Raw genomic sequence first — 22,279 nt, 5'->3', positions numbered from 1 at the left:
GCCTCAGGCTTTCCCCTCATGCCTCCTAGCATGTCCCACAGGAGTCCATATCATGTCTTGGCTTTGGTTCCGGTGTGTGTTGTGTGTGTACATGGCACTCCTGAGGGTGGACACTCTAGCTGTCTCTTCCTCCTGCCCTCCAGGGTGGGAGGTTGTCTCAGTGAGATGCCTCTAGGACGGGGAGGAGGAGGAGGAGGCAGCTGCCGTGTGTGAGCAGAGCAGATGGTGAACGGGTGTCCATCATCTCATCCGGGCCAACCACAGGGGGATGACTCGGCTGGGCAAACAAGCAGACACACCCTCTCCACTCCCCAGCTGCCCCCTGAAGCATCAAGAGAAAGCGCCCACCAGCCTGGGGCCTGAGGGAGGGAGAACTGGGCTTGGGCTCTGGCCAGGGCCTCCAAGCCCCACCAGCTGCCACTTCCTGTGTGACAGTGAGCACTCTCCGCTGCAACGTGGGCATTGCTGACTCGGCGGGCTGTCTTCCCTTGAAGGGGAAGTGTGTGTGCAACCAGGGGCAGTTCAGGAGGCCCTGCACTGCGCTGAGTAGAAGATCAGGTTTTTCTTTGGCATTTGAGAAAATTGGATTCAGTTCTGGAATTTATAGCTATATGACCACAGTTGTCACCAAATCCACCTGGCAGTAAATCTGAAAAAATGTGCCTTCCCCTGGGCTGAAGGTGGCCAAAGCTTGTGTTTACACGTGTGCCGTTGGCCCTATGCCCTTCTGCAGTGCACAGTCAATACAGCTGTACCCAGCAGCCATGTGCGTGTGCACCCTCAGGAAATCAGGGGTTCTTAATCTCACTTAGCTTCAGCTCAGCACCCCACCCCTCAAAATGGGATTATGCAGTGATTTCTTACTCCTTTCCAAAGCTGTTAAAGAGGCTCATAGCCACTGGAATTCTCAGGCCGTCACGGCTTCCTGTGGGTTCCCGTGGCAACCAGAGATTGCTGTACCCTCTAAAACACATTTACAAGTTTTACAGGTTGGACTAACATATGGACCACACCTCTCTCAAGGTCACACGAGTCAGGCTTAGTGTGTTCCAGCTGTTTCTGGGCCTTCCTCGGTTTAGGCCTGTGGAGTCCCCAGAGGGTTAAGTCTCTAGTAGACTTGACCAATGGACACCAGGGAATCACAAGGGGATCACCTAGACACAGCCTTTAAGCCAGATCTGCTGGTCAGAAGGAATAGTGTTAGTCTCCGTGGGAAGCCCAGGGTACCCCCACATCTGGCAGAACCCCTCCCAACTTCCAACAGTGGGGGGTAAGACCCGTTGTGTTGGGAGTAGGGGCAGTCTGACAGCCAGAGCTGCAGAGCTGTCTGCCTGGGACTTGGCCCAGTCAGTATCAACAATTGTCAGCCACTGTTGTTTAACTGCTATGGCTATCAGTGCTTGGGACAAGCCCTGCCACCTTCTGGATTCCCTCTAGACATGGTGGCATCCACTGAATTCCGGGCCTTTTCTGAGCGTTGAGCATACAGCTAATGTTACTGGCCTCTCACAAGCTTGCTCGGATTGTGACAGGAAGGCCTCTAGGATGCAGATGAGTGGAAGTGGTCCTAACTCCGGGGCTCAGGAGCCCCGGGAAGTTGCTAAAAAACACTGGAATCTGCAGCACAGAATCTGAGACACTCAGGTCATGTGACTTTTAAAAGATGAAGCTGAGGCCAAATCTAGAGACAGCCTAGCTCCAGGACCTGAGCTCTGGCTTCTGCTCTCACTCCTGATTAGTGATTTGAGATCCTGGTTGAGTGGTATACACAGCAGGGGCTAAATCATGACCTTGAGTGCCAGCCAGGCCAGGCAGTCCGGCTTTTCTCCAAGGTTTGGGGGCAGCAGTTGGTTGTCCCTACATGGTGAGGCAGTCAGGTCCAGGAGATACTGTGGCTTGGAAGGCCATGGACGTGTGTCGGCTTGCCAGGAGAGGTGGCCTTGGGGATCCCAAACAAGAGTCATGAAGTGACGGAGCAAGGCATGCAGGGTGCTGGGGACAGGCCTCTGGATTCGGGGTGAAAGCTTAGGGTTCCAGGATCACAACTAAGGTCCAAGCTCTAGCAACTTCAATGCAGGCTGATGAGGTCGTATGTTCCCTGAAAAAGAGACGGGACTAAACTCAGAGCTGGCCGCAGGTTGAACAGGGGCAGTAGTGGGAAAGGGAAGAACAGAGTCGGTGGGCTTGGATAGGGCCAGACCCAAAGGGATAGGACCTCATAGCTACTTCCTCTTTCCCACAGTGTGGTACCGCTTCATCCTAACAGGCACATGGAACAGCTCCTGGGCAGGAGAGACAGCAGGGGTGGAAGCCCCTTCCCCTCACCCAGTCACAGCCAGATTCCCTTAGGGAAGACAAGAGCAACCTTGAGCCAGAAAAGCGTTCTTCTAGCACAGTCTCACCCTAAAGCCAAATCAAATCCCAGCACAGTCTTGGGCTCCTACGTCATCCCAGGCCTAACCCAAATCATAAACCCAGCCCCACCTTACCGGCAACCTCACTGCAAACTCCACTCAAAGGAATCCGAACCCAGCCCCGCAGCCTCCATGCCCCTTAGTCTCCATCGCAGACTGTCCCGCCCAGACCCAACTCTTAGCAGGAACTCCCAGCCCCTGACCGACTGCCTAGTCCTCGCGTTAGCCCAGCTCGCCCCTGCAACCCACCCCAGTGCACCCCTCTCTCTCTTCCCCACCACATCATTCTTCCCACTGGCAGCAACAGTGACCTCACCTCCAACCCAGCTCACTGGTACCCAGCAACTGTGTATCCGTGCTTAGCTGCACCCTTATGGAGCACATGGGTTACATGTGTACTTGTCCGCAGGCACACAGATACACTGAAGTACACACCTCCCCACATATATGTATAAACATAGACACACTTCAGGACAAATACACATACTTTAGTGTATGCACACATTCCTAGTATATACACATCCCCATGTACACACATACCTCAGCACACGCATTCATCCTTAACAGACGCATCTACTCTAGTGTACACGTGCATATGCAATCATATACACACACCTCGGTTATGTCATCCTCAGACATCCTCAGACAGTGCCTACACATAAACACACACTCTTCAGTGTACACACAAACACGTTTGCACAAATCTCTTTCAGAATACCTACATATCTTTCAATACATACCTCCACATACATATACATCTCATTGCGCACACACATACTCCTTCAATGTACATACATGACACTTCTCAGTGAATTCACACATTTGCACATGACCCCACAGTGGGGGGGGGGGGCACAGAAGTCCAGTCTAGCTTAGGACAGCATTGCAAATGTTTCCTGCCCCTGCTGCTGGGTCAAACGCTCTCTAGTCCCTTCTTCCCAGGCTCCTCTCCCATCCAGGGATGCTGTCCCTCACCCTGACTTTCTGGATATGCAGCCCTTGTGGTGGAGCATCAGGAAGAAAAGGAGGCCCCAGGACAGCTTTCTCTAGAGTCCTGGGGCTCATACACCCTAGGTCCTGCAGTGGCCACACACTGCATTAGGCATGTTCGATTCTAACGGGTCAGATCGGAGGGGCCCAGATGCGCAGAGATCCATCTCAGTCACTGAGAGCAGGGCGGGATAGGTCAGAGGGCCATACCACCTGAGAACCTGCTGTAGCTGGGCTAGGCCGGTGGCCATCAGAGGAGACAGTGGGGACCAGGAGGTGCTGCTGCTATTCAGGTAATGGGCACCTTCAGCAAGGGCTTCCTGTGTGCCAGGAACTGCATCCCTCGGTAGGGAGTCCGCATAGAACCCAGCAGGAGGGCATCTGCCACCCGGGGAGGTATTCACAATGGTCTGCGTCGAGAACCTGATGGGACATTGGGACTTGGAGGGCAGGCATCTGCCACATCAAAACCAGGCAGGTGGTGGGATTTGAACGCATGCCTGAGAATGGCAGAGTTGAATCACAGAGACCAAGTCTGGAGTGTGTCTGGGTTGTGTGTTCTCAGTCTCCCCTTTCTCGGGGCTCACTTTTCACAGCCCCCCTGAACTTTCCAGGCCCGGCTCACCTCTGGCTCCTAGCAGCCCCTGTGGACAGAAGTACCCCATCCTCAAGCCTCTGCATTGGCTTGAGCTCCTTGGGGAGACCTCCTGTCCCAAATGGGAGATGCCTCTTTCATACTCCCCACCCCTATGCTAATGGCCCTGTCTCTGTTGTCATTGTCGTCACAGTCCCCTTTCTGGGCCTCTTTCTTCAAGGGCAGGGCTGGGTCTACAGGGCCTGGCCCAGAGTAAATGCAGGACCCAGCCCAGCTGGGGGTCAAAGTAGTGCCCAGGGAGGGGCCGGGCTCTGTTGATCTCTTATCTCCCAGGCTCCCTTGGCCTTATCTGATGGGGCTCAGCAGGCAGCAGATGAGGCTGACAAGGCCCCAGGGTTACTGAGTAACCCCCGGGCTCTTTAAAAGTCTCCCTGTTTACCCTGGCGCCCAGCATGGGCCAGTTCTCTGCACTGCACACTGCTGCCATGAACGCCTGTTTGCTCTCTCTGTTGTGCCTCCTGGGTGCCTTGGCTGTCCTGGCAGAGGGGGTCACTGTGCAGGTATGGCCCCACCCTTACTTGATCTGACCCATTCTTGGAATCCTGAAACAGGGAAGGGTTTCCTCTGGGACCCTCGAGTCCTACTGGTCATGCAATTTTCTCCTTCAAATGTGGAGGCTAAAAAAAAAAAATAACACTTGGAGAGATAGTAAGAACCAACAGCTGGGATAGACCGTGATAGAGCCCGGAGTCTGGCTGCTCCCCGTGTCCCACGGAAACCCGACAGCACCGGGGAGGAGGGATTGTTGGTGGCATTTCATAGAGCAGAAATGCGAGCTTCTCAAAGCTTCCAAAACAGCCAAACCCCGTGACTGGACTCCGATCTAGGCCTGGATCCCCAGCTTACACTTGCCTGAAGGACCAGGCTTGGTCCCAGGCATTGATTCCGCTTCCTGGAGACCTGGAGGATTGGACATACCTATCAGTGATAGCAGATGCAAGCTTGGCTGTCAGCAAACAGGGATCGTGCGTGCTCAGGGAGACCTCTGGGGTCCTTGTATTGCTTCTGGGGGTGGAGGTGCTCTGGCCAGAGAAGACAGCCTGGGCTAGCTTGCTCACAGGTCAGTCACTGCGTCCCTGGCTCGCCACAGCTGTTTCCCTATTTCTTACCCGAACGCAGAGCTTCAGGCCTCCTACAAGCTCAGGGCCACAGAAGTCTGACCTCATGCTGCCCCAGCGAGCCACCCAGGCTGGGGCCACCTGCAGCCTGGCCTCATGCTTTTGGCTGTCTCTTTCAGGATGGGGACCTCTCCTTTCCTCTGGAGTCAGTCAAACAGCTTAAGGACCTCCAAGAGGAACTAAAGCCCCGGCTGGTGAGTCACAGAAGGGTTGCCGCCAGGCTTGCTCAGCCTGTGACACCATCGCTCTGCAGCCACCCCGCCTTTCCAGAAGCTCTGAAGCCCCTCTGCCAGAAACCCAACGCTGAGGCGATCCTGCGGAGGCTGAGTGAGTGGCCTCCTGGCTAGTGTGACTGGGGTGCTGATTGGTGGTGCTTGAGGAGGCCCCGTGCTCTGATTGGTCAGTCCTAAGTGGGACCCGCTGAAGCCCCCTTAGAAAGGCCTTCATTCGGAAGCGTGGGTTAAAAGGAACCCGTCTTGTGCTGGTAATAAGTCCTTCTCCTTTCTGGGTAGAAGCTGCTCTGATTGGCTGACTTCGCTGGGATTAATCTTGGTGGCTGTTGAGAGATGTCCAGACTCTAGTTGAAGAGGGAGGGGCTATGAAGGAAGGGTGGCTGGTTTTCACCAGGCGTCTTCTCTCTTGACCAGAGGCCATTGCTCAGGACCCAAACACATGTGAGATCTGTGCCTACGCTGCCTGCACCGGATGCTAGGATGACTTGTCTGCTCGGCCAGCGAGGAAGCCCCTGCTACCTTCTAGAAGCAAGGGCCTGACAAACTCCCAGCCCCAGCATCTCAACCTACCCTGCCCACGCAGGGAGGAGGCTGAGGAGACAACTACCTGGGGAGTCCTACCTGGGGGCTGTGCTAACCCTCGGCCAATAAACCAGACTCAGGTACTCGGTGCGTTTTGCCTCCGTTCCTTCCCTCGCTGCTGGTCTGCGGTCCTACAGCGCTGTGGACACTCACCTGCCCTCAGAAAGTTCGGGTTCAGTGTGCAAAGTGGAAGGCTCCAGTGGCAGGGGACCACTTGAGAGGGTAAAACCTTGACTTTTCTCACATTCGCTGGGGTCACCGAGCTGCTAAGCCGTGTATGAGGACAGGAACCTGTCAGGGCTGGTTTGTCCCATACAGGCATGTGACCGACCACTCAGGACCCGGCTCCCTCTGCCCAGCCACGCTGCTTCTGCCCTTCCTTTGACCCCACTGGAAGCGGCACCTGCAGCTGTCTTCCTGCATGCCTAGTTAGGGTAGCAGCCAAACGTCCCCATGGCCTTGCCGATCCTCCCCAAGAAGAATGTTTATATGCCTTGTGGTCGTCTGTGCCTCTTGAGCCTCTAGTCACCCTGATAAGGACTTCTATGTCTGAGGAAGTTGTTCCTGTCCTCACTTGGGGGTGGATTCTGCCCCCAGTGATGACTGTTGGAAGAATAACTGTGTGGGAGGGAAATCCAGGACTCTGGGTCCCAGCCTCTGGTCTTCCACATCCTGTGTGATGTTAGGAAAACCACTTCCCTTCTCTGGGCTTCAGTTTCCTTCTCTGTGACAATATCTAGCTCTAGCACTGATGGATGGCTTTGAGCCCCTATGTGTGTGCTGTGAACTGAACCCATGTCCTTTTGTAGGAGCAACAAGTGCTCCTAACACTGGGCCATCTCTCTAGCCCCCCGAAAAAGTTCTTAAAGCTCCAGCCACCATTTCCCTTTCCTTTTAGATGTGTGCATGTATGCATTTATCATGTGTAGGTATGCATTTATCATGTGCATGTATGCATTTATCATGTGTAGGTATGCATTTATCATGTGCATGTATACATTTATCGTGTGCATTATGAATTTATCATGTGCATGTATGCATTTATCGTGTGTAGGTATGCATTTATCATGTGCATGTATGAATTTATCATGTGCATGTATGCATTTATCATGTGTAGGTATGCATTTATCGTGTGCATGTATGAATGTCTGTGCACCACACGAGTGTGGGTGAGCCACCATGTGGTGCTGGGAGTCAAACCCAGGTCCTCTAGAAGAGCAGCCAGTGCTCCATCACTCTTCCCCTCTCCTGCTTGTCCTCGGAAAGGTACCGGAACAATTGTCCTAGTAAGAACAACTAGACAAGAAAACAGAAGTACCGAACTGAGAAAGTAAGAGTATAATTATCTCTTTGCTGAGGGTGCAGTCATATATAGAAAGCTCCAAGGAGCTCGCCTAAAAAGCTCGTTGTCACTCACAGACAATCCAGGAAAACTTCAGGATACAGAATTAATATATGAAAGTTGGTATCACATCTCTACACTAACAATACGCTCCCCAGAACACAAACAAGGAGAGTCCTGTCACAATAGGAACGGTACCGACAACGGCAACTCTGAAACAATGGAAGACAAGAAGCAAAGGAACTAGATAGTAAAAAGTTAAAAAAAAAAAAAAAAAGAATGAAATTGAAAGGCATCTTATTTGTTCATGGATTAGAAAAATAAAAGAAGTTTTAGACATTAGAATGTCCACAGTACCTGAGGTTCAATTCAATACAATCCTTAACAAAGTTTCAAAGATAATTTTTACAGAAATAGAAAAAAATCTGAAAATTCCTATGAATTCATACAAGACTCAAATACTCAAAAATCTTTTTGTTGTTTTAATTTTTGAGGCAAGATTTTACGTAGCTAAGGCTGGCTCAAAACTAATTATGTGGGTGAAGGTGACCTTGGCCTTAAGCTCCTCCTGCCAAGTGTGAGCTACCATGCCTGGTTTACTGGTGTTGTTGGGTGTGAAGCCCAGGGCCCTGTGCAAACATTCATCAACTGAGCTATACTCCAATCCTAGTCAAAGCCGCCTTAAGCAAAATGAGCAAAGCTGGGCTCGGCTTGTTACACTGTAATAGTTTAAATAAGAAATGTCCCCCATGGTTTTGGGCCTTTGAACACTCGGTCCCAGTAGGTGATGGTCTTGTTTGGAAAGATCTAGGAGGTGTGGCTTTGCTGGAGGACGCCTGACACTGGGGGGGGGGGGGGGGGCTTTGAGAACTTCCATCCTGGCCTAGATAGTTTCCCTTCTCTGGCTGTAGTGAAGGGTGTGAGCTCACAGCAACCTGCTCCGGTACCATGCCCCTCACCTTCTGCCTCTCTTCCCCAGCGTGAAAGACTCTTAACCCTCAGGAATTTTAAACTGAAAAACTTTCTTCTGTAAGATGCTTCGGTCATGGTATTTTTGTCACAGTAAGAGAAATGTAACTAATAGGCACATTATCTTGCCTCAAAACCTACTACAAAGCTATAGTAGTCAAAACAGCATGGTTCTGACAACCAACCAACCAACAAACAAACAAAAAGCCCAGGCAGAAACCAAAGGAACACATACTACCAGGGAAGAAAAATCATCGTGTGTTTACCCAGCTATGAACCCTGTGAGATACTGATGCCATGAATGTTAGGGGAATACCAACCCCTTTCTGATTGGCTTTAAAGTCCACTCCATACGATGGAATGCAAGCCTCGTACTGTTAACTGGGCCAAAAATTTCATTGCTGGCTAGGTCATAGGCCATAGGCCATAGGCAGATAACCTGATGCTATTTTTCTGCGAAGTGGAAGTAGTAATAAACTGCTCTTGAAGGGCTTCTCTATCTCCGTAGATAAGTGCATCTCTCATCTCAGATCTTCCCCTTTTCAGTAGCTGGTGATTAATAAGAGACCAACGAGCAGTCATTGTGCAGAGAATAAGAGACTATAGAGTGCTCTGAATGGGGCATCTTTCTCACAGCCCCCACTCCAAGGCCCGGGGATCGTCACAGAAGAGGAGCAGAAAGATTGTAAGGACCGAAGGGAATAGATATCTGTAGACACAGTATTTTTTTTCCAAATGCAAATGCAAAGCTTCATTTGTTATGTATGGGCTAGCATGGGTCCCCTGCCTCACAGTCTGACACAGCAGATGGAGGGAGAAAGACCCCATCTACTATTGTAAGGCGTTTATAAAGACAAAAACCACAAGACAGGCACAAGATTACAGCTTCAAAGTGCAAGATTGCTTATCCTGTATCACAATTGGTTAAAGGTGAGGTATAGCTTAGCTGACTGTCCCTGATAGGCTATTATTGTCCAAGGGGGATAGCAACAGGCCCCTGGTCACATCCTTTGGAAATTTTTCTGACCCTTTGCTAACTGCAGGGGCTTAGAAACAGTATTTATCAGACAAGACAGTGCAGCTGCAGACATGAACTTGCAGCAGCTGGGACTGCATGCACAGGCCCTGCAGAAGATCAAGCCAGCTAAAATCAGCATGGGGGCGGGGCTTCACGAAGTCCCACCCATAGCGAAGGAGCTATTGGCAGCTGGTGGCTACTGGGGAAGGGAGAGTCAGCTTTCTTCAGGGAAGCTGCCCCTGAGAGCTCACCCATGGTCCGGTGACTACCTACAATTTAGTACACGGAAGCCACATTAAATATACTCAGTGCGTACTTAACCAAAAAACAGAGAAAGAGAGCACAAGAAGTTGGTAGGAGGAAATGGAGAGATGACTCAGGGGTTAAGAACACTGACCGTTCTTCCAGGGGTCCCAGAGTTCAATTCCCAGTAATCACATGGTGGCTCACAACCATAAGTGGCTCAGTTCCCAGCAACCATATGGTGGCTCACAACCATAGTGGGATCTGATGCCCTCTTCTGGCATAAAGTCAATAGAGCACTCATATACATAAAATAAATACATAAATCTTAAAGAAATCGGTAGGAAAGTATAGACAGGGATAGAGGAAGAATAGGAGGAGAGGGGATGGGATGGATTGGATCCAAACACACTGTATGCATATAAAATATCAAATAAAATATTAAAAAAGAAGCCACTGGAACACTATAACAGACCAGGGAGCCCAGAAATAAATCCACAGTACCCAAATCATACCACGAGGAGATGATAGATTCTGCAATAACTGGTGCTGGAGAAAGTGGCTATCAGTATATAAAAGACTGAAACTAGACTCTCACCACCCACAGATGCAAAACAGCTCCAAGTGTAAGACTGGACTGTGTGTACTGAAAGAGAAAGTAGGAGGACCCTTCTTGTCGTTGCTCTTGTTCAGGAGTTGCCAAACACAGACAGAAACAAAATCAGACAAACAGGAGGACACCAAACTCGAAAGCCCTGGACACCTAAGCAAACAGCTGAATAGAGAGATGTGTGGAAGAAAGTTTGTGTGACCTACGCATCTGACGAGGGATTAACACCCAAAGCAGAACAAAATTCAAACAGTCCAGAAAAGATAAAATGGGTGCAGGCCGCAGGAGACATTTCTCAGAAGATATGCAAATAGGCCATAGGTGTGTGTGTGTGTGTGTGTGTGTGTGTGTGTGTGAATGTGCTCAGTGTCACAAGCCATGGGGAAGGGATGTTCATGCCACAGTGCATCACTCCAACATGGGATAACAGGGGGGCTGGAGAGACAGCACCCACATGGAAGTTCCATTTCCAAGGGATCTGACTCCCTCTGCTGAGCTCCAAAGTCACCAGGAAGACACATGGTGCACAGACATATATGCAAGCAAAACATACATATAAAATAAACAAATCTACGAAAGTACAGGTTAATGAAAGTACTAGGAAGGATGTGGAGGGAAGGGGAGGTGATATTAATGCAGCTCAGTTGGTAGATTGCTCGAGGAGCCTGCGTGAAGTCCTGGGTTTAACGTCACCACGTGGATGACTATAATCCCAGCACTGAGATGGTGGAGTTAGGGGGGAATCAGAAGATCGTGGGTGTGATGACTTGGAGGCTATCCTGCGATACACGAGACCCTACCTTAAATATGAGAAGAACATGTGTGTAGTGAAATACAGGTGTGGCATTTCACTTGTATTTTAATAAGTAAAGTTTGCCTGGGGATAAGAAAAGTAAAGCAGCCACACTGGCCAGTCTTATAGAACAGGCAGCAATAACACACACCTTTAATCCCAGTAGCCACACTAGCTTTCCATGGAAACCAGGTGGTAGCGGTGCACACCTTTAATCCCAGCCCTAGAGAGGATTATAAAACAGGAAGGAGACAGCTCTCAGACACTGTCATTCTGAGATTGTGGAGGCAGGATTGCCATTTAGGACTGAGGTCGAGGTAACAGCCAGTGGCTAGCTATTTTGCTTTTCAGATCTTCAGGTTGAACCCCAATTTCTCTGAGTTTTTATTAATCGTGCTTCACAGGTGAGTGACCCGCCTGCCAGCTGAACTGCCCTGTTCTCTGGATTTGGTTCCCAAGGACCCATCCCACAGCCCTCCCTCCACCTCACTGCCCACCCCACCCCTACCCACAATGCCAGCAGACCGCCACTGCTCAGGTGCAGCCACACCAGTCAGAAGAACAGGTGCAGCACCCCAATCAGAGCAGAGGCACCCACCCACACACTACACCTAACTAAGGCCAAGCCAGCCACCAGAAATCCAGACCCCAAGATTGGTAAGAAGTCACACCAGCCGGGTGGTGGTGGCACACGCCTTTAATCCCAGCACTCGGGAGGCAGAGGCAGGCGGATCTCTGTGAGTTCTAGGCCAGCCTGGTCTACAAGAGCTAGTTCCAGGACAGGAACCAAAAACTATGAAGAAACCCTGTCTCGAAAAAAAAAAAAAAAGTCACACCAGCCTCCAGAAATCTAGGTCACAAGAGCCAGAAGACCAAAGAGGAAACAGAAACCAAGGATCAGAATACCCATTCAACAAAGACAGACTCAGAAATCGATCCCAAGCCTAGATGCCTAAATGGCAGTGTGAGGACACAGTCGACAACAAAGAAGGCAATATGGCACCACCAGAGCCCAGCTAGCCTACGACAGCAGGACCTGGATATCCCAATGCAGCTGATGCACAAGAAAATGACGTTAAAGACAATTTTGTGAAGACAATAGAGGTCCTCAAAGAGGAATTGAAAAATAGTCCCTTAAAGAAATTGAGGAAATAACAAACCAAAAAAATTGGAGGAAATTAATAAATCTATTAAAGAATGCCAAAGAGCCAAGAAAAAAAAACTCAAATAACGAGGTGAAGGAAACCTTTTAAGATTTGAAAATCAAAATAGAAGCAATAAAGAAAACACAAACTGAGGGAATTCTGGAAATGGAAAATCTGGGATGCAAACATAACCAACATACAAAAGATGGAAGAGAGATTCTCAGGCATTGAAAATATAAGAGATAAATAGATTCATTGGTCCATGAAAATCTTAAATCTATGCTGTATAGTGGTGACAGTACATGCCTTTAATCCCAGCACCCAGGAGGTGGAGACAGGCAGATGTCTGTGGGCCAGTTGGTCCACACAGCAAGTTCCAGGAAAGCCAAAGAAAGAAAAAGATAAGGAAAGAAAGAAAGAAAGATTGTTAAATCTAAAAACTAACAGAAAACATTCAGGAAATCTGCCACACTATGATGTGGGAGTGTCATATCAATCTGTTGATTTCATTGGTTAAGTAATAAACACACTGCTTGGCCTCATAGCTTAGAACATAGGTGGGTGGAATAAACAGAATAGGATGCTGGGCAGAAGAGGAAGTGAGGTCAGACTCTGCTCTGCTCCCGGAGAGACTCGACAGCTCTGGTCTGGAGCAGAGACACCAGGATGGACAGAGGCTAGACTCTTCCCGGTAAGCGCACCTTGGGGTGCTTACACACATCATTAGAAATGGGCTAGTCCAGGTGTGAGAATTGGCCTGTAAGGGCTAGAGTTCATGGGCCAAGCAGTTCTTTAAATGAATACAGTTTGTGTGTTGTTATTTCGGGCATGAGCTAGCAAGCGGCTGGGGTGTTGGGGACGCAGCCCCGCCGCTCCTATTTCAACAGACAAAACATAAAATAATAGGAATAGAAGAAGCAGAAGAATCCCAGTTCAAAAACCCCAGAAAATATATTTAACAAAATCATAGAAGAAAATTTTCCTAATCTAAAGAAGCAAATGCCTATAAAGATACAAGAAGCTTGCAGAATACCTAATAGACGTGATCAGAAAAGAAAGTCCTGGTGTCACACAATAATCAAATGCTAAACATACAAAATAAAGAATATTAAAAGCTGCAAAGGAAAAAGACCAAGTAACATATAAAGACAGACCTATTAGAATTACACCCAACTTCTCAACAGATACTGTAAAAACCAGAGGGCCTGGACAGATGTCGTGCAGACTCCAAGAAACCAGTAATGCCAGCCCAGACTACTATACCCTGCAAAACTTCCAATCACCATAGATAGAGAAAACAAGATATTCCATGACAAAGTCAAATCTAAACAATATCTACCCACAAATCCAGCCTGACAGAAGGTACTAGAAGGAAAACTCCAACCAAAGCAGATTAATTATATCAATGAAAACACAAGCAATAAATAATTTCACATCAGCAAAACTCAAAGAAGGGAAACACACACACACACACACACACACACACACTGCCACCACCACCAACACAACAAAATAAGAGGAATTAACAATCATTGGACATTAATTTCTCTCAATATCAATGGACTCAGTTTGCCAATAAAAAGACATAGGTTAACAGAATGGGTACAGAAACATGATACACCCTTCTGCTGTGTACAAGAAACACAATTCAACATCAAAGACAGGCATTACCTCAGAGTAAAGGATTGGAAAATGATTTTCCAAGCAAATGGACCTAAGAAGCAAGCTGGGGTAGCTATTAATATCTAACAAAATATATTTCAAACCAAAATTAATCAAAAGAGATGGTGAATGATATTTCATACTTATCGAAGAAAAAAATATACGAATTCTTTACATCTATGTCCCAAATGCAAGGGCACCTACATTTGTACAAGAAACATTACTAAATTTAAATCACACATCAAACCTCACACATTAAAGGTGGGGGACTTCAATACCCCATCCTCACAAAGACAGGTCATCCATACAAAAACTAAACACAGAAATAATGAAGCTAACAGATGTTATGACTCAATGAACCTAACAGACATCTACAGAACATTTCACCCAAACACAAAAGAATACACCTTCTTTGCCAGGGGCCATGTCAGAGGAGCAGCAGGTGGCAATTGAACTTCAGTTGTCAGCCCACCAGCAGGAAAATCCTTGATGGGAAATCTTGGATAGGGAAGGTCCTGAGACCACTGGGTCAAGGAATAAATAGAGAAATTAAATACTTCTTAGAATTCAATGAAAATGAAGGTACAACCAACCCAAACGTATGAGATACAATGAAAACAGAACCAAAAGGAAAAGTTCATGGCACTAAGTGCCTTCATAAAGACATTGCAAAGATCTCACACTTGTGATTTAACAGCACACCTGAAAGCTCTAGAACAAAAAGAAGCAAACACCCCCAAGAGAAGTAGATGGCAGGAAATAATCAAACTGAGGGCTAAAATCAGTAAGATAGAAGCAAAGAGAACAATACAAAGAAACAATGAAACAAAGAGCTGGTTCTCTGAGAAAATCAACAAGATAAAAAACCCTTATTTAAACTAGCTAAAAGACAGAGAAAGAACACCCAAATTCAAACAAATTCAGATCAGAAATGAATAGCAACGGACACTGAGGAAGTACAAAGAATCAATAGGTCAGACTCAAAAACCTGTACTTGCAAGATTGGGAAAAAATCTAAAAAAAAAAAAAAGGACAACTTCCTGATAGATACCATGAATGAAGTTAGGTCAAGATCAGATAAACAATTTAAATAGAACTATAACCTCTAAGGAAATAGAAGTAATGATTAAAAGTATCCCTCCTCGCTCCCAGTCCCAAAAGCCCAGGACCAGACGGTTTTAGTGCAGAATTCTACCAGACTTTCAAAGAAGAGCTAATATCAACAGTCCTCAAATTATTCCATAAAATAAAAACAGAAGGAACATTGCCAACTTCATTTTATGAGGCCACAGTCACCCTGATACCCAAACCACACAAAGATTCAATAAAGAAACCAATCTCTCTCATGAATATTGATGCAAAAATGCTCACTAACATACTTGCAAACTGAATCCAAGAATATATATATACCATTCACTCTGATCAAGTAGGCTTCATCTCAGAGATGCAGGGATGGTTCAACACATGAAAATCTGTCATTGTAATCCACCTTATCAGTAAACTGAAAGGAAAAAGCCTACATGATTATCTCATTAGATGATGAAAAGGCCTTTGAGAAAGTCCAACACCCCTTCATGATAAAAGTTTGAAGAAGTCAGGAATGCAAGGAACATACCTCAACATAATAAAGCAATTGACAGTAAGCCTATAGCCAACATCAAATTAAATGGAGAGAAACTCGAAGCAATTCCACTAAAGTCAGGAACAAGACAAGGCTGTCTACTCTCTCTACCTATTCAATACAGTCCTTGAAGTGCTGTCTAGAGAATAAGACACCTAAAGGAGATCAAGGGGATACAAACTGGAAAGGAAGAAGTCAAAGTATCACTATTTGCAGACGATATTATAGTATATATAATTCTATATATATACTATATATTCTACCAGAAAAGTACTGCTAATTAAAACCTTCAGCAACGTGGTTGTATATAAAGACGACCATGCTACAGTCCCAGACCCAGAGAGGCTAAGTAACAAGGAGAGATTAAGGGTAAGGGGATACAAGGATCTCTCTGGAAAAGAGTAATGGAACAGATTTTGAGGACGGACTGGTAGGGTGAAGAACAGGAGGGATCAAGGGGGGGAGGAGAAAATACTGGGAGAAACAACTGCATTTGGGGGGGCATCTCAGGAAGGAGGTGGAAACCTGGTGCAGTGGAAACCACGTGGAATCTAGCAAAAAGCTAGGGTTGCTCTAAAGAGTTTACAAAGACTCCTGGTAATGGCGGACACGCAGCTGTTGTAAGAATTTATTCAACCAATAGCTTTTTGGGTACCGTTCCCTTAGGGCGTGGTCTGAGGTGCTGCGTATGGACTGATATAAGCGCAGATGAAAAGCATGCTTGCTCTCTTGGGTGGTGGTTGGAGTCCTGTTTGCAGCATTCAGTGCCCACAGAGCAGAGGACCCAGGTTCTCTGCCCTCACTGTGAGTTTTTTTTCTCAAATAAATATTTGTTATCCTTTATTCTGGGCTCACGTGGAGTTCCTTAATTACACCTACGCACAGCCTGAACCGGCCATCTTCTGTAACCAGGCAGTACCTCAAGTGAAGGGACTGGGACACCGACCTAGCCACAGAACCTTCGATTAACAGTTAGTCCTGCCGGCAGTGTTCTGGGACCAGAGCCTAGCAGAATCCTCATCAAAGCGACCAGAGGGACTTCATCCAGCAACTGTTGGAAGCAGAGGCAGAGTCCCACAGAAAACAGGCAGAGCTCAGGGAGTCCCACGGAGGGGTAGGAAGGATCAAAGCAACCATGGCCCATAGAATCGTCTGACGGGGTGTGTTGATCAGGCTCGCAGAGATCAGGGAGCCAGTAGGGATATGCCCTAGGTCCTCCTCATCTATGCTACGGCTGAGTAACGTGGTGTTTTTGTGGGATCTAACAGTGGAAACAGGGACTGTGTCTAACTTTTTTGCCTGCTTGTGGGACCCCTTTCCTCCTACGGGTTCACCTCATCCAGCCACACGTTGATGGTATGTGCTTTATCGTGCCGTGTTGGGTTGATGTCCTGGGGGAGGGGGGGCTTCTCTTTTCTGAGGAGGGGAGACAGGGGTGAATCTGGGAGAGAGCGGGAGTGGGAGAGACTGGAGGGAGGGTACTGCAGTCAGGATATAATATATGTGAGAAGAATCAAAACAAAAGCTAAAAAAACCACTGGGGGAAAAAGAATGACTATTTCTGGAGAAAGCAGTATAGAGTCCCTCCCTCCAATTTAATGATAATACCATTGGCTCAGCAGTTCCACTTCCGGTGCGTAGCCACGGGACCTGACGCTGCACACTGTGAAGCTGTCTGCACTGGCACACGCAGCGCTGTTCTCAACAGCCGAGGCCTGAGAAAGTGTGTTACACACACAGTGGAATAGTGCTTAGCCCCCAACAGAAGGGAAGCCTGCCATCTGTGACAAAGGTGAGCAACGAGCAAGTTGTACCTGGCGAAATAAGCCAGGGACAGCAAGACAGGTTCTGCACAGCCTCTCCTAGAACAGGAATCTGAAAAAAGACTCAACTTAGTCATGCAGAGAGAAGAGTGGCTGCCAGCAATTGGGGAGGAGGGAGAAGAAGAGAAGGAAGAGGAAGAGGAAAGAGAACAATGCCTGACTGGAGTAAAGGCCTCAGCTCCCTGGGCCTCGATTTCTTACCCTCTACCATTTTTCAGGCCACAACAGAGCACCAGTCACAGCCTGCGTCCCGTATGTACCCTGCAGGGGAGGAGACACCATCTGGGTGGATTTCCCATGGACCTTAGATGGGGCTGTGTTCCCACTACTCGCGGGACATGGATGACGGTCTCATTAGGCATTGCCTTTGGTGTCATCATCCACAGCCTGAGGATGTAGAGGCAATGACAGGGTGGCCGGAGTATGGACTGTGGCATTCTGGGAAGATGTTGCCTGGCCACTCTGCCAAGTCTGTGACCCTGTAGGGATGCTCTTTTTGAATAAAAGGAGTGAGCCACAGCAGTGTTACTTCTTTAGACTGATGGAAGATTCACTGAGTTGTCTCTGCCCAGTGTTTAGAAAGGTGAGTGGATTGGGTGTGGTGGCACATGCCTTTAACCCTCGCACTCAAGAGGCAGAGGCAGAGGCAGAGGCAGAGGCAGGTGGATTTCTGTGAGTTCAAGGCTAGCCTAGTCTACAGAGTGAGTTCCAGGACAGGACAACCAGAGCTACACGGAGAAACCCTGTCTCAAGAAAAACCAAAACCAAAACCAAAAAAAGAAGAAGGAGAAAAAATAGAAGAAAGAGAAGGAGGAGAAGGAGGAGGAGGAGGAGGAGGAGGAAGAGAAGGAGAAGGAGAAAAAGAAGAAGAAGAAGAAGAAGACGAAGAAGAAGAAGAAGAAGAAGAAGAAGAAGAAGAAGAAGAAGAAGAAGAAGAAGAAGAAGAAGAAGAAGAAGAAGAAGAAGAAGAAGAAAGGTGCATGGATCTAGAACACACCGGACACAGTACAGGGTAGAGTCCCTGCAGGCTGTCGAGAGCAAAGTCTCCTGTCACTGGACTTGGGAAGAGCACCAGTTGATGACACCCCATCCCAAACATACCCTTGCCTATTCCCAACGACTCTGTCAAGAGCTCTAGCCCTGGAGCTGGAAAGCCTTGTGTTAGTCCAGGGTAGAAAGTCCTGTGAGTCAGGGCTACTCTGGAATCCCTCTCCTGAGAAATGGGTACCATGAGTGAGCTCCTTGGGCATGGGAATGTGGGTGGTAATTCCCATCTTCAGTTTGGCCTGTCTTTTCTTCCCACTCAGCTCCTCAAGATGTGCCCTCACAGCCCAGAAAAGAACCCAGGGACACTCAATTTTGTGAATATTATCTTTATTCAGGTTGCCTGGAGGCCAAATTTGCCAGCCCTATGTCCCATTGCTTTGTCATGGATCCAGCTATGCTGGGAGGGGTGGCGATTGCTCCAGCGATGCCTGAGTGTGGATGGGGTGGGTTGGGGAGGGGTAGATGTCTGGGGTGGACTCAAGATACCCAGGAGCTTTTCAGCCGCAGCCAGTACAGGCGACATTTATACACAGCTCGCATTCGTCGGTGGCGATGGTCCCTGTGTAGGGAGAAGGCAGGTTAGCTGAAATTGGACCTCAGAGGTCAGTGGTCACAGATGCTGCTGACCAGGAGCTACTGGGGAAAGGGCCTGATGATCTTCCTTCCAGAGATCCGGAAGTTCTGGACTCAGACTGAGGGGGTCAGGGCCTAGATTCCTCTCTGCTGCCCTTCCTAGCAGAGACTGGGCAAGGAACGTTCTCTCCTGGTCTGAGATTTCTTATCTGCTACACGGGCTAAGAAACCTGACCTGAATACTATAGGCAGGGGCCTGGGCAAAAGGATCAGGGCCTGCTCAGAGCAGGGACATAACTACTTGTAGACTGGACCAGCCTGTGCCCAGCTTTTCTGTATCCTTCTGATTTCAGCTCAGCTGTCACCTCTCCAGGGAGTCATCCCAAGCCTGATCTCTCCAGATGGATCAGACAGATGCATCTCACAGAATCATGTTGGTGTCTTCCCAGAGTCCCTCCCTACATTTGTGAGGTCTTTGAAGAACTTCTCAGGGCTGTGGGATTGGGGCAGTTCTAGGGAGGGCAGGGGCCGTGGCCCTCCAAACTTCCTGTCCATAGCCACTGGGCTGCTTAACAGAAACAAGTGATGGTGGAGAGGAGGGGTAGGATCACATAGAGGGCAGGAAAACAACAGGGTTGGGGGAGCCGTGTGCCGTGTGCTTACTCAAGGCCTTGAAGATGCTGGCAGGTTCCTGGGAGGCACAAACAGGCTGGAGGTCCACGGGCAAGGCTGGGTCATGGCACACACTAGGTAAGAGGCTACTGGTTTTCGGTTGGGGTTTGGACATCTGCTCCTTCTCCAACTCATTCAGCTTCTTCACCGATTCCAGCTGTACTTGGAAGCCATTGTACTGGGGAGGAGGGAGGGGAGAAAGGTCATCAGGCCCTAGCTAGGAGCAGGCAGTGCCATGAAACGGGGGTCATCAAAATCCCACGGGTCCTCTAGGGTGTTCTTTATGCTCACGGAGAGTCCAAGCCACACTGGAAAAGCAGCTTGGAGGAGGAAAGTGGAGTCTTAGTTGGTGATCTGCCACCAACAGCACTGGAAGCCTCCTGTTGCAGGCAGTTCACAAAAGGCTGTGGCACACTGTAGGTCACGTGGCATTAGGCACAGACAGACCCTTGCTCACTCAGCTCCTGTCTTCGCCTCCATCTAGCTGTCTATCTCTTCCCCATGTGACCCGACTCTCCCCTGTGGAAGCCTGGCAGCAAGCAGAGCAGCTAACAGAGCCTTTCTCTGCACTGGCCTGGGGACTCTCTGGTGAGGCTGATTCTCATCCCTTCCTAGACCCTTTTCTTCTTCTCCTGGGAACCCTGCCAGACACAGATGCCAAACTACAGTTGCACAGGGTTGGCAAGACCAGCAACATCCTGCCACACAGTGGCCAGGCCTGATTCCATGCCCCACCCATCTTATAGTCCCTGGAAGGACACAGAAGCCCATGTTCCCTTCTTCTGGCCTTTGCTCTGTCTAGAACATGTTGGCCTGGGCCTGGCACTATTCATCCTTCAGTGAGCACAAAGGTCCCTGCCGGGGAGACCCTTCTGTGGCTTGCCCATGTGGGTAAGCACAGGGGTGGGAGCACAAGAGAGGGTCTCCTTCCCTTCTCTGCCCCCATAGGACTGACCCTGACCTGGAGTTGTTGACACTCCTGCAGCCTCCACCTAGCAGGTGTCTCAGTCTAGACTGGCTGCTGGAGCGAGCCCGGGTCCTTCACCCAAAGGGTAGGCTGGGTGGGTGGGGAGTCTCACCTTGATGTAGACAGACTGTGCACCCTGCAGCAGCAGCAGCAGGACCATGGCAGCCCACAGTTGGCTCCCCAGCATGGCTCTGACTCCCATCTCACGCCTCTGGGTTCCAGCTTCCTCTGCTGTCCACCTGGCTGCTACCTGTCTCCTGGCCAGCAGCCCCTTATAGGCCAGGGTCCAGAGCTCTGGTCACTTATTAACTGTCTGACTGGGGTGGGGTTGACAGAAGTCTGGCTCTTTGACAAATTCAAAGTTGGTTCCCAGGAAGGAGGTGGGGGCCACGAGGGGGAACCCAGAGCGTGTGGGAACATGGTCTGCCAAGGGCTCGTCATGAATAGAGTTCTATGGGACGACCTTGGGCCTCTTCACTTTCTGTTCTCCCCTCCACATCTGGGAGGAGGGGAAGTGAAAAGTCAGGGGAGCACCACCAGGGGAAGTGATTTGCCCCAGGTCAAAGTGACTCCATCCGTATGTCATTAGCCCAGGTCAGCCTCGCGTTCTTTGAAGCACGCGGGCAAATGGCTCAGAGCGAGGTGGACACACAGGCTGACCTCGGGACTTTCCAGTACTAACTTCACCCAAGTCCAACATCCTGCTCCAAAAACCAGAACTGCGAATAGAAAGGCCAGCCATGTAATAGGCAGCCTTCTGCCTGCCATTTCCCATCTGTACCCGAGTACCCTGGGTTGTGTGTGACCCTTATCAACCCTGTACATCTGAGCAGCCGGCAGATCAACACGGCGTGAAAAGAAAGAGCCTGGGTATCATAGAAAGTGGCAGAGGCTCAGTGCCAGCTCTGGAGCAGCTGCTGCGTGTGCCCGGGGAGTTACATCGTGTCCGACTGAGGTTTTCTTTACTCTCCGACCCCACAAGCCTATCAAAGCCACCCACAAAGGTGACTGCGGGCGGGATGGGATCCAGCCCCTTGAGTTTATCTTCATTCCCCGGGTGACTATAACAGGTCCTTTAATCTCATAGCCCACCACCCCAGTGGGTGAAGGTCAGATCAGAGAGAAGAAGGGCGAAGGTTCAGAGGGTGCTATCACCATGGCCAGGGCCAGCTACACTCAACAGTGGTCCTGCAGGGGCAGGGCTGGACCAGGAACAGACCGATATGTGGCAGGTACCCCAGCATGGGCCTGAGCTGAAACCACCACAGCCTCCCTGGCACCTACAGTCACTCAGATTTGGTGGCTAGATGAAGGCCATCATGTGCTCCATGAGACCAGTCCTGCTCACGCATGTGTGATAACACTGCATCTTCCCAGAAGGCCCAGACTTCACGCTTATCTTGCCTTGAAATAGATAAAAGGCTCAAGTGAACTTTGGAGTTTCTTATGTCTTGCTTTGAATCCAGACTTCGGCCTTTATTCTGTGGAGTCTTTGGAGTGTCAAAGTCTCTTCTCTGCAAGATGTTAAAACTGTCAGAAAGCAGTAGCTCACACGCCTGAGTAACGCAAGGCATGATGAGGCACTCTGCCCATGCTCCCTTGGGGAGTCGGAGAGATGGGTGGTATTCTGTCCAGCACCCTTACCTGTGCTCAGCCTGGGTTGCTATAAAAAAAAGTACGAGCCTTGGAGGTAGGGACACCTGGGCTTGAACCCAGCTTCTGGCAGTTACCCACCATGTGACTTTGCTTACCCTTGGTGAGTTTGTTTTCTCACCACTGAAGTCAAGAACACAATGACTAGC

General features: G+C 49.1%; 3 protein-coding genes across 3 annotated transcripts in view; 2 read left to right on the top strand and 1 right to left on the bottom strand.

Annotated features, from left to right (window-relative positions):
• Positions 1–22,279, top strand: part of Foxj3 (forkhead box J3) — an 821,428-nt gene that overhangs the window by 98,045 nt on the left and 701,104 nt on the right. The gene's annotated exons all lie outside the window — the stretch shown is intronic.
• On the top strand, positions 3,207–6,075 carry Guca2a (guanylate cyclase activator 2A). Its single transcript, XM_050161436.1, has 3 exons — positions 3,207–4,559; positions 5,297–5,504; positions 5,825–6,075. Exons 1-3 carry the CDS (start codon positions 4,452–4,454, stop codon positions 5,887–5,889), a joined length of 381 nt encoding a protein of 126 aa, XP_050017393.1. The 5' UTR covers positions 3,207–4,451; the 3' UTR covers positions 5,890–6,075.
• Guca2b (guanylate cyclase activator 2B) lies at positions 18,582–20,749 on the bottom strand. Its single transcript, XM_050161437.1, has 3 exons — positions 20,590–20,749; positions 19,502–19,688; positions 18,582–18,824 (listed from the first exon to the last, which is right to left on the bottom strand). The coding sequence occupies exons 1-3, from the start codon at positions 20,677–20,679 to the stop codon at positions 18,763–18,765; spliced, it is 339 nt and encodes a 112-aa protein (XP_050017394.1). The 5' UTR covers positions 20,680–20,749; the 3' UTR covers positions 18,582–18,762.

This window comes from Alexandromys fortis, unplaced genomic scaffold (genome assembly GCF_014885135.2).
Source record: "Alexandromys fortis isolate MF-2015 unplaced genomic scaffold, M_Fortis_MF-2015_v1.1 scaffold_122, whole genome shotgun sequence".
Lineage (NCBI taxonomy): Eukaryota > Metazoa > Chordata > Mammalia > Rodentia > Cricetidae > Alexandromys > Alexandromys fortis.
The sequence above is the reverse complement of the archived record's forward strand: the minus strand, read 5'-3'. Positions and strand labels throughout refer to the sequence as shown.